Source organism: Zalophus californianus, chromosome 2 (genome assembly GCF_009762305.2).
Source record: "Zalophus californianus isolate mZalCal1 chromosome 2, mZalCal1.pri.v2, whole genome shotgun sequence".
In the NCBI taxonomy this organism is placed as follows: domain Eukaryota; kingdom Metazoa; phylum Chordata; class Mammalia; order Carnivora; family Otariidae; genus Zalophus; species Zalophus californianus.
Window position 1 is genome coordinate 101,495,509 of NC_045596.1, and position 11,880 is coordinate 101,507,388.

General features: G+C 37.2%; 1 protein-coding gene across 2 annotated transcripts; it reads right to left on the bottom strand.

The window, feature by feature from the left end:
- Positions 1-2,019: 2,019 nt before the first annotated feature.
- Positions 2,020-11,342, bottom strand: IL21 (interleukin 21). Of its 2 annotated transcripts, XM_027600641.2 has the most exons (5): positions 11,123-11,342; positions 10,979-11,014; positions 6,514-6,669; positions 4,414-4,491; positions 2,020-4,317 (listed from the first exon to the last, which is right to left on the bottom strand). In XM_027600641.2, the coding sequence occupies exons 1-5, from the start codon at positions 11,288-11,290 to the stop codon at positions 4,294-4,296; spliced, it is 462 nt and encodes a 153-aa protein (XP_027456442.1). In that variant the 5' UTR covers positions 11,291-11,342; the 3' UTR covers positions 2,020-4,293. The 2 variants fall into 2 exon arrangements, with proteins under 2 accessions (XP_027456442.1, XP_027456441.1); XM_027600640.1 differs by lacking the exon at positions 2,020-4,317 and having other exon boundaries at positions 4,390-4,491; positions 11,123-11,327.
- Positions 11,343-11,880: the final 538 nt, after the last annotated feature.

The window sequence follows — 11,880 nt, forward strand, 5'->3', positions numbered from 1 at the left end:
GATGAGATCAATTTTGGCATGTTCAGATGATGGGCCTGGAGGATAAAGATGGAAATTTTCAGGGAGAAGTTGGATATAGGGGCCTGGGAATCATCAGAGAGATCTGGCCTTTACCTATAGATTTGTGGTTCAACAACATAGAGAGGGTTTTTTAAAACACCAAGAACCCACTGGACTATTGAGGGAAGAGGTTTAAAGTGAAAAGGTGACCAGGACAGAATCCTTAGGAATATCAACTTCTAATGGGAGGATACAGGAAAGCCAACCAAGAACTGACACTGAGAACGTGTGATAAGAGAGGCAAGCCAAGAACTAGGAGGAGGAGGGCCCTCCAGAGTCGGAGAAGGAATAAAGTTAGCAAAAGTCATGATAAAATCAAGTAAGGTAAGGATTTAGACACATTTATGAGTTGGGTTATTTGAAGGTCATCATTGACCTGACAAAGGGCAATTTTGATACAATGATAGGGTGTAGGATGTTAGAAATCAGATTATAGTGATTTAATGAATGAATGAATGAAGTTGAGGGAGTCTAGGCACATGTAGAGATTACTCTTTCAATGAGCTTAACTGTGAATTCCAAATCCCTCCCTCCTCATGAGGTGAGGCTATTCCTGGACTAACCTGTGGACTAGAATAGGTGGAGGCAGATACTGAAAGCAGATGAGTGTTCAGAAGTAGGCATGAAGTGGGAAAGTAACTCTAGTGAGCCAGGTAGGGAAGTCTGAAATTGTTCCCAAAGATGAGGGGCCAGATCTTTTTTTTTTTAAAGATTTTATTTATTTATTTGACAGAGACACAGTGAGAGAGGGAACACAAGCAGGGGGAGTGGGAGAGGGAGAAGCAGGCTTCCTGCGGAGCAGGGAGCCCGATGCGGGGCTCGATCCCAGGACCCTGGGATCATGACCTGAGCTGAAGGCAGACGCTTAATGACTGAGCCACCCAGGCGCCCGAGGGGCCAGATCTTGTGTCTGAAGCTGGAATAGGAGACCAAGATCAAAACAGCTAGGTAGGGAGTTTGTAGGCAGCTACTTGAGAAGATTGCTGGGTCTGAAGTTCAAGGGACTGATCAGAGGCCTAAGCTCTGGGGGTGGGGTGGAGGCTGGGGGCCAAGGGGAATTAATAAACTGAGAGAATGGGGAGGGGCAAAGGCCTGGCTGTTGTGATGGGATCTTGAGATGGATGTCTTGAGAACTAAGAGACTAGCAGGTGATGGCTTTGTATATGTAAGGATTTCACACGGAAAATAGTTCCAGACAATAAAGTCTGGCACATGGCCATGGGAATGGGATGATGACAGGATAAAAGATGTAGGGGTTTGGAACTTAGGTAGTCAAGGTTCTGGGAAGTAGCAGTGTTGGTGGAATCTTCCCCATGGGTACTGAAGTTACCCAAGATGATGGCAGAAGTTGAATTCAAAGGAAAGAACATGCCTAACTCCGCAGTAAAGATGAAGGAGTGACCAGGAGAGGACAATCAAGTCTTCCAGGACTTGCCATACATTTGGGAAAATTGCAAAAGGAAGTGGTATCCTTAAGGCAGAGACAGGAGTGGAAGGTTCCATTTCAGTGAAGTATGTAAAGACAGAAGATTGTCTTTGTAATATACATATAAAAACAATATGCTCCCAGAAACTGAGGATCATCTTTTATTTTATGCTAAGGCTATTGAATTAAGGGTTTCCAGGGAATCACAAAGACAGTAATATGATTTAATATGATCAAGTCTTAAATAAGAAGCCATGAACATAAACATTTAAAACCAAATATATAATAAATAATTATTAAGTTATAAAGTACATAGTTTGCATTAAAACTAAATTCTCAGATGCAAATGTAAATACAACAGAGCAATAATATAGAATAATAATGCTACAATTTTATACAAGTGTCCAAAAAAGACACTTTCAGCTACAATAGTAAAAATCATGATTAATTTTCCCTGAATTTCCGTGACCTACTGCAATGTTTTTCTGTCTTTCTTTTTCTTCCTTCCTTCTTTTTTTTTTTGTGAACATCTCTTTTGTTCCTGCAGTGAGTGTTGCTACAAATGCTATTGAATATGATTGTGTAACTGAACATTAGATTCAGTAAAAATTTTACTCAAAAGTATGGTCAGATGTTCCCATAAGAGTATCCAGAACTTTAGAAACTCATAAACACATAAAGCTCTAAAAAAAGACAGAATAGACCTTAGAGATTCAGTCCAACACCCTCATTCTACAGAGAAGGAAATGGAAATCCCCAAAATTTAAGCAAGTGACCATGATTTCACAGCCAGCAAAATTTCAGGCCTCCTATATCACCATCCATAGGTGAAATAATGTTTATAGGTAAGCCTTATATCCCTTTTGAGGGCTAGGTAAGCCTTGAACACAGAGCAGTGAAGATGGAGCTGTTCAAGTTTTACTTCTTCATCTTGTTTTTTCCAATGCAGTGCTTTTCTTGGGGTGTTGCTAGGATCTTTACCTGAGTCTTTAAACTCAGTTTTAGTGAAGGCTCTTAACCAACACCCCATTAAATTATTTTTACTTTTAAGGTAGAATCTCTGGTCAAAGGATTAGAACAGAGATTTTTAACAGTAAACACACCAAAATAAATACATTATTTTAAATATAAAATCACAGTGTCAAAGAAGTCAACGACTATAAAGACAGAAACAAGAAATACAGACTTCACCCTTCCCTAGTCAACTTTGTGGCTGCTTTCCACTTTTATCCCAACAGTCTGGGCTGGTACCATTTGATACGTAGGTAGGCTCTCCATGCATGTTATCATCATTATTGTTTACATGACCCCTCTGTAATAACATTTAAAAATTTTTAAAACAGAATACCTTGTTTCTGATGATACAACATTTCATTGAGAGTTGATGAAATCACTGATGGTTAATATATCTTCTAGAACTATAAATTTATCTGTACTTGTTTTTAAAATACTTTTAAGTAGATAATTTTCTCTTCTCAGAACATACAGTGTTTCCCATCCCATATCCTCTTGCACATTCACAGCCATTTTAACAATAAGAGATTCTCAAATAGCTTATAACGTTCTAGCAAAAATTTTATTTTTCTAGAGTTTTTAACTTCATTTTTAAATAAACTCTGCTGGAGTTGATATGAAATGGCAGTTAGAGCAAGTTGCTTATTTTTACTATCCATGGTTGAAAAGATTGGAATGTTTATGCAAAAGTCTGTTTTCTATGAGGACAGGAGTCTTGGCCTCTTGATATGTCTCCCGATTTTGATCTTATATAGGTGATTGAATTTGTCTTATGCAAAGCATGCAAGCACAAGGTGTCTGTCACTTTAAAAAGAAGAAAGAAAAGAAAGGAAGAATGAAAGGTGACAGACATTTGGAGTTACTAGCTCACTCCCATATAATCATTATAACAATTTGAGATGAGAGCTACAAGATTTTTTTTAATGTATTTGGTTCCAGAAGACCACCTGATGTATGTCCCTCTATAGGTTTTAATTGCCATTTCCACAAGCTTAAAATGTTAGCTTATAAGGGGACTTGAACTGGGAAAGTTACTATTAAACCCACTTAAAGAAAAAAAAAAAGACTAACGAGTGTATTCCATAAATACATTCTTATCTATAGCATTTAAATATTTTTGATAAATCCCAATAAAGGAATAAGACTTTTTTGTAGCCATCTAGTAAAACTATCCCCTGGCACATAAATAAACTATATATTTATACATTAGACATTCTGAGATAAAAAGTAAACTCTTCAGATATACATTTTTAAACACTCAATTTTCATTTCCTTAAAAGAATAAAGACCAACTTTTCATCTTGATTCTATGCTTCTGTATTTCTCAGCTTGAATGAAGGTATATAACTTTTAAGTTATGATCATCAGAGATCTCATTCTTGTGGTAATCAAGATCAAAGTAAATATAAGATCAATAAATTCCCAAATTACGTTTTGGGTTAAAAATTTTAAGCTTCTCCCCCAATAAAGGAATGTCATAGTTGGGCAAAATCATATAAAGTAAAAACTTTAGAAACCATAGAAATCCATAACATAGGAAATCAAACTCTAATTGAGTATAAAGCTTTTTCAAGTTGACTAAAACAGAGCATGTGATCAAACTTAAGTATTGCATTGTAATGGGGGGAAATAATCCTGACTTTGAACACTTATCTGAGTCTTTTCCCCCATCACTAATATGTTGTACTCCTCCATTTAGAAACCAAGAAGTGAGTTTCACTACTGTGTTAGAGTATGTAATATAGTGTCCAGCTTCAAGTTAGATCCTCAGGAACCTTCATATCTCATGTGTTCTAGGAGAGATGCTGATGAATCATCTGTGGGAATAATATACCATGAGTAATATAAACACAAGAAGCAATCTGGATAGATAAATATGAAGTAGAAAATCAAATATAATTGCAGTTACATACCCTTTGGATGAGTGATTTCAGTCTTTCTAGGAATTCTTTGGGCGGTGTTTTCTCGTAAGAATCACATGAGGGGCATGTCTAGAAATCAATGAAAGAGTAACATTCTCCTTTAAAACATTTTTCCTATTTAATAAAATGTTCAGTTAAAATTTATTTATTTATTTTTAAAGATTGTATTTTTTTATTTGACAGAGAGGTAGAGCCAGAGAGTACAAGTGGAGGGGATGGCAGAGAGAGAGGGAGAAGCAGGCTCCCCACTGAGCAGGGAACCCGATGTAGGGCTCGATCCCAGGACCCTGGGATCATGACCTGAGCCGAAGGCAGATGCTTAACCATCTGAGCCACCCAGGCACCCCCAAAATTTTTTTTCCAATTAGAAATATAAATCATGTTCTCTGAAAAAAATTCAAGACGTGCATAAAATTGTTCAGGGAGAAACAAAAGGAAAAATCACTTGTAATCCTATCCTCAGAGATAACCACTGCAATCTTTGGATGTATATCCTTTCAGTAATGTTTTTTTCTTTGCATTTATGTTTTTTACACTGGATGGTAATTTGCTCTATTTACACTCAACATATCACAAGCATTTCCTACATGTTAAATATTCTTCAAAAATGTGATACGTAATGGTTGCTTTGTATTCCAACATTGGATCAAACTATTATTATTTTTGGACACATAGGTTGTTCTAACTTTTCATTATTGAATACAATGCTGCAAGAACATTTCTGAATAATTTTTATATGCATCTTTATTTGATTTGATAAACTTCTAGAAGTAGAATTACTAAATTAAAGGAGTAAAAATTTTTGTCTCTTGTATATTGTAAAAAAGTTTTACTTCTATTCATGCAGACCATTCTCACTATTGTTGGCTATTGTTAAAAATTTTAATTGGAAAGAAGTAAGATTTCTGAAACTTACATTTATTTGATTATAGGGAGACTGAACAATTTTTCATATGTATATTGTCCACTTATATTTCTTTTTAAAAAATTCTAGGTTTTTCTTCTTTATTCTTATTCTTTTTGAGAGCAAACACCAGGCCACTGCTTGGTATTCAGCATTTCTAAGTCAGTTTGATGCTGTGGTGAGAGCATTTGACTGAAAGGTAGGAGATAAAGGTTCTAGTTCTCATTCTACCACTTAGTAATTGCAGGGCTTGGGACAAGTCACTTAACCTCTTTAGGTCTCATTTTCCCATCTACCAAATGAAGGTGCTTAACGAGATAGTTCTAAGCTCAGTGCCAGCGTTGCCATTTCTATGAGTCTTTGCTATTGTGTTGCAAAGCGGGTTCAGCTCCTTTCCTAGAAAAGTTTTAGAGGGATACTCTTCACATTGCAACTTGGCTAAGCAAATTAAAGGAAATAAAAGTCATTTTGATAATGTCACTAAGATTTCATGTGAATCACATGTAAAATTCCTTGGAGGGGAGAGAACTGATTAAAAAAATATTTTGGAGTAATTTATCTTATGTGTTTATCCACTGGTTTTGATTAGTTCTTGAATTAGTCATGAGACTATCAGCATTGCTTATGAGTTGGCGTAAGAAGAGATACACAAGAGGGTATATCTAGTAGGACCTCCTGAAACCAGGGACTATTAAAATTCTCCAGTCAAATAATGAAGTCTATCTATTTAAATGTAGTACTGACTGTGATTGTACAGGACAATAATATTTTTTAAGAGAAGAAGGCAAAGTTTGAGATTTTTCTTAGTCTTTTGTAGGCTCTCTTTTCTTGTGGGAAAACTGGGATCTAGGTCCGGTTAATAAGAATACAAGCTACATGTGGCCATATAAATGATAGAAAAATATTTAACTCCTAAGTCACAATTGGATTCTTCACCTTGGGAAGTTATATTAACTTATTCTAGCTGCCAGGGACTTTTAGCAAAATTCTAAACAGACTTTCTGGGCACTTTCATGTCTGTGGATTTGGAAGAGGTGACTCCATTTCTCAAAATACACCGGATGTGATAACATGTAACTGGAAGGAAGGCACCAGAATCTCTGGCTACAAGTGTGTTTGTGTGTTATATCATGTAAGAGATATAGTTAATAAGTACAAATAAGATAGATGACAAATGACAGTCTTACTGGTCTGTGTTTCTGTCTTCTGCCTGCATTTGTGGGAGGTAGTTTCCTCTTCAGCTGTTTAGTTAATACATTGATTATCTGTTCATTGCCTCCCGTATTTGCTGCCTTTAGTTGGGCCTTCTGAAAACATGAAAAAGCTGACCGCTCACAATGTCTCTGCAAGAGAAGTAATTTGTATAGATGTTAGCAAAACAAAAGTTATTCAGAAAGTAAAAATGACCTTCCCAATCCTCTTTTTCTACTTCTGTTATGGCGTATTAGATCACATTTATTTCAGCAGATGGTGAGGAATGAGTTCACATCCTACTTAATCTTTGGGCTGAAGAGAAGGCACCTGCAATGTAAAATTTCACCCCATATTAGGGAAGAGAGAGGCAAGAGGGAGGAGCCTCACTTTTCCACAGCTCTTTATTCCTAATTCCATTTGAAGTCTGGGTGGTAGGCAGGATCTTTGTGTTTTGTGAGGGAGAGTGGGCTTGGTTTTAGAACAAATTTTCTAAAAGTGACACTGTGACTGGTTGCAGCTTTGGGTGAGGTATGCTGTAATCCAATTAACAATCTCTTTTATTTGTTTTTTTTTTTTTTTTTTTCTCTCTACAATGTACATGGGAGCATCTAACAGTGACATCGAGCAGCATCTTATCTTGTACAACACCTGGCATCATGTCTTCTTGTTGGCAAATGCTCAATAAATAGGTGTGGAGTTGACAAATGAAGTAAATGAGTCAAAACCCCTACTTTGGGAAAAGGAAGTGGCTACCTACCTCTGATGGCATATTCCACATCTAAGATTCAATACACCTGTGATAGATTACACATGACTCTTCTAAAATCCTATTCACACTCTTAGACCAGTTAGGGTGGGATTCTGCCTGAATCAAGCAGTCAAGGAACAGAATTTGAGACTTGCCCAACCAATGGGAGGGAAGACTGTTCCTTAGAAACTAAGGGTAGTGTCTCAAAGAATGGAGAAGTGGACAGAACGAGGATCAAAACCTTGTCTCTTGGTTTAGTCAAATAACTAGTGAGTAGTGAATAAGTCAAAAATCTTAAAAACCAAACTAAAAAGAAAATGGAATTTATTGGAAGAACAAAATTTTAAACTGACTTGTTGAAAACATTTTAATGCTGATCTAAGAACTTGTATCCAAATTTCTTTTTTCTTTCAGCAAATGTGTTTATATTAGGCTCTTCAATCCCTAGCCCACCCCACCCTAGTTGCTGTGGCCTCATTTTACTAATGTGTATGGAAGTCACTGCCATGTAACCAGAAACCTCAATCTCTGTCCGTCCCTGCAAGGGCAGTTCCATATATAACAAAATTACCTGAGTCTTCTCATGGACAATCAGCTGAAAAAAGCATCTGGCCTGCTTTGCATTTTCCAACCCATATGCTTACCCAGTATGAATGTTGATTAATAGCATGCATCTTTAAGACACAACCTCATCAGGTTTGCTTTGCATACATAGCCACAAGCCGAGAACCAGCTTATCTGGTTTCCTTATAACAGAGCAGCTTGCCTCTCGCATAAGGGCAAGGTAATATCCTTTCCATATGTTTGCCAAAATGCTTATTTAATAGAAACTATTTATAAATGTTAATTATAGCACTTTTTTTTCCTTGAAAACCACATGTTCATGTTTGTTGAAGTTTTTTCTTTTCTCTTCTTTTTGACCACAACCGGCTTAACTTACTGGAAAAAAATAATATTCATATTTAAAGAGGTAAATTTTCCAGCTGAAACTGAAAACACTAACTGCTTCATCCGTGATGATCTGAGAAACCAGCATTTCTCACAGAAGCCCATTTTGCTGAGTTAACATTTACAAGTGTATGTTGAAAGAAAGTTATGTTCCAAAGAAGTATAGGGGCCCTACAAAATGAACTCCCTTGATATTGCCAGGAATGGTCAAGATCCATGATGAGAGAGTTTATACCTGAGAAAGCTTTTCTGAAAGCCTCTGAATGGCATCTGGACACTGATGCCCATATCGACAGGCTGTGCTGTCTCTCCTGCCATTCCTTGTTCACCTGTGTCAGCAAACAGTGGTATGTTGCTTTGTGCTCTCTGCAAGCAGCAGAGCAGTCCCTGGTGATGTGCGGTCCAGGACAAATAGCTGCTGGATTTGGCTTCAGATGCACATCAAAGGCAGCCTCAAAGAGGAAAAGAAGTGGAAGAGCCGTCCTGCTAACTGCCTTAAGGATGAACCAAGAAGGGGCGTGAAGAGATTAATCTTGCTTCAGGCAGCCTCGGGTGCCCTGTCACTGGATGAACCCAAATTCATGCAGAGCACCACCATCTGCGAGTATAACAATTTTCCTTTGCTGTGCCTCCGTGGCAGCAAACTATGAGGGCAAGGCTTTGATTCCTTCAACCTTGAACACATGATAACATGAAGAGTTTTGTGTCCCACACTAGTATTGCAGAATAGGAGGAAGGGTACGGAAGTCAAAAGCAAGAGTAACAAACAAAGAGAACAGACAAGTGCTGCTTTTGCAAGGGAGCACATTTGGCTTTGTTGTTTTGCAATTGAGTGTTTGAAAATATTTACCTCCTTATAGCTTTTTTTAACACCCCTCACAGAAAGGCCTGGCCACTCACACTAGGAAGTCTTGGGTGAGGTTACCTTTGTCCCACACACAAGCCAGGCTTATATCAGGGTTTCTCAATAACACACTATTGACATTTTGGGCTAGATAATTCTTTGTTGTTAGGACTGTCCTGTGCATTCTGGAATGTTTAGTAACATCTCTGGACTCTACTAGATGCCAGTAGAAAACACTCCCCTACACACAACTGTGACAACCAAAAATTTCTTCAGACAATGTCAGATGTTCTCAGGGGGCAAAATCATTACCAGTTGAGGACCACTGGTTATGTAATTAGAAAGAAAGAGAATGATGCCTGGCAAGGCCAATTAGGGATCGGAGATAATCACTATGTATCAAGATTTACATGCAACATGTAAGTGAATTTATTTTCCTTAAACTTTTTAATCTTTTCAAATCTCTTATAGACCCTGCCTTGATGCTGGCCGTGGAAAACTTGATAGAAAGCTACCGTGGCCTCAAACTATTTTCTTTCTTCCCAAGTTTGCCTGTCAGCATAGCTTAAAGATCTTAGTTACACCATCTCTCACTTGTATCATAACTAGCATTGTTGGATAAGATTGTCGGATAGATACAGTGTCACCGAGACAAAATCTTCTCATTATGATGTAAGATAAAAAAAAAAAAAGTCTATCTCCAACAAAGCATAGATATTTAACAAAGGAAGTACCCACTGGATCAACTCAAGTTAGAAAATGGGAAATCTTCCTTATTTCTCATTTTGTAAGTTACAGACAGAGCTGGTACAAAAGGACTCTAACCACAACAGTTAAACAAAATGCGTGAGATACTGCAAATGCATGTTTTGATAATTAGGTCATGATTAAGAAATATTCTCACTTATTAGAAAAGTCTTTCCAATAAGCTGAATGTGCTACTTTCATTTTAGATGCTGCTTATTAGAAAAGGACCTAGTAAATGAGAGTGGTTAGGTTCAGAGCTAGAGAGTGAATTTTAGAGAAAAGCAATAGTTGTGACTCATTCACTTTCTAAACTTTTACACATAGTCATTTACGATAATTGTTTTCTTTGCAATGTATCTTTATATGTCTCCCCCTTTGTAGTGTCCTAATTACTGGTAGCACATAAATTAGTAATTCTAATTTATGCAGTTAAAGGTCTGTGACAATGAAAATATTTCCCCAATTGCATTTATCTCTTCAGGGTACCAGACATGAAGACTAGAGCGAAGTTACTAAGGAAAAGATCAGCACGCAGCACTCTTGAACTATATCCTAGATGTTTTCTTCCTGGGACCTAATGGATTTGAATGGCTTAAGAGAATGGGATGAGTTTGTGAAAATAGTCCTTTTGAAAGACCTCTCCAAAGGCCAAAGACAAGAATCACTGAGGCCAAGGTATATGGGAATTATATTCTAAAGGACAGCCCTGATTTCGTCCATGCTGTGCCTGTAACCTGTTCTTACTTTTTTCTTTCCTTCTCTTTCTTCCTTCCTTTCTTTTCTTTCTTTCTTGTCATTAAAAGGTGAATTCTGCTTCTTCTGGTCTGTATTAGGTTTGCCAAGGGCTCTTAAAATGTAATTAGTTGGTCATTGTTCAGAAACTGATCATAGTATAGTTTTGTGATTCTCTCGCAACAATACTACTTGGAAGTACTCAGAGATATTTAGAGATAAAAATATATTTTTTAAGGTAATGCAGTGTTTATTGGTTGGCTTGTTGGTAAATCAATGAGTGTTTGACCAAAATAGGAATAACTCTTTTACCAACTATTAAACCCCCAAACTCATTGAAATTAAGTAGATTCCTAAATAATTATGCTAATGCCTTTCTTAGTTGGATTTAAAAACTTGTACCACATATATTTTCACAAATAAATTCAACTGGTCTTACCTTTACATCTTCTGGAGCTGGCAGAGATTCAGGGTCCTAGAGCAAAAGAAAATTAGTTCTGGGTTATTTTTATAAGTCAAAAAGTTCCTTTTCTATTAATTGAAGAATATTATTTAAATTTTGTTGTGACAAGTATGGCCTTACCAAGTCATTCACATAATTTTTCAGCTGATCAACAATATCTATAAGTTGACGCAATCTAATCAAGAGGAGATCTTGCTCTTGGAAGCTTGATTTATGGGCCACTGTCCCCAAGAAGATGACCATCAGGCAGATGACTATCTTCTCCATGTTGCCAGCACCTGATCTCATAAGTGCCAGTAGAGCAAGACTTTGGTCTCAGTTTTCACTGCAGTTTGACTGTGAACAGGTTGTCAGTAAAGCTACCTATTTATTCATCCTTCAGGGAGAGGTAAAGCCCTCCCATTGCAGCCTGGAAATCTTTGTAAAATGGATGAATGTGAGTAACTCTTTTTTCTTTTCCACTGGCTAGGTATACGTGTGCATGTGCTAATGCGTGGGGGCAGGGATTGATGGAGTCAACGAAATGTGCCCCATCTGCATCTTAGACAGGAAAAAGAGAAATGGGTGAATTCCAATTTTCAGCATGAATCAAGAAGTGTGCATGGTAAACAGTAGGTACTACAAAACTTCAAAGAAGTAAACAAAAACACTTTGATCTCTCTTTCTCTGCCTCCCCTAGCATCTTACCTGTTCCCTCTGACAGTCATAAGGGCACTTCAATAATGAGTAAAGTGGCAACATTTGCTTTCCTCCAGGACTTATTCTTAGTGTAATAACGATGCCTTTTGACTGAAATCATCCAGTATTCCATCATAAAGGTAGGAGGGGAGCTACATTTTAGGAAAGTTTAAATAGCGGGGGTATTTTCCAAACTAGCA

Coding starts and splice junctions, on each gene's coding strand:
- IL21 (XM_027600641.2), bottom strand. CDS start 11,290: ATGAGATCAGGTGCTGGCAACATGGAGAAGATAGTCATCTGCCTGATG. Junction 6,670..10,978: donor CAGCTCCAGAAGATGTAAAG/GTAAGACCAGTT, acceptor CTTCTCTTGCAG/AGACATTGTGAGCGGTCAGC. Junction 4,318..4,413: donor TGAAATCACTCATCCAAAGG/GTATGTAACTGC, acceptor TTATTCCCACAG/ATGATTCATCAGCATCTCTC.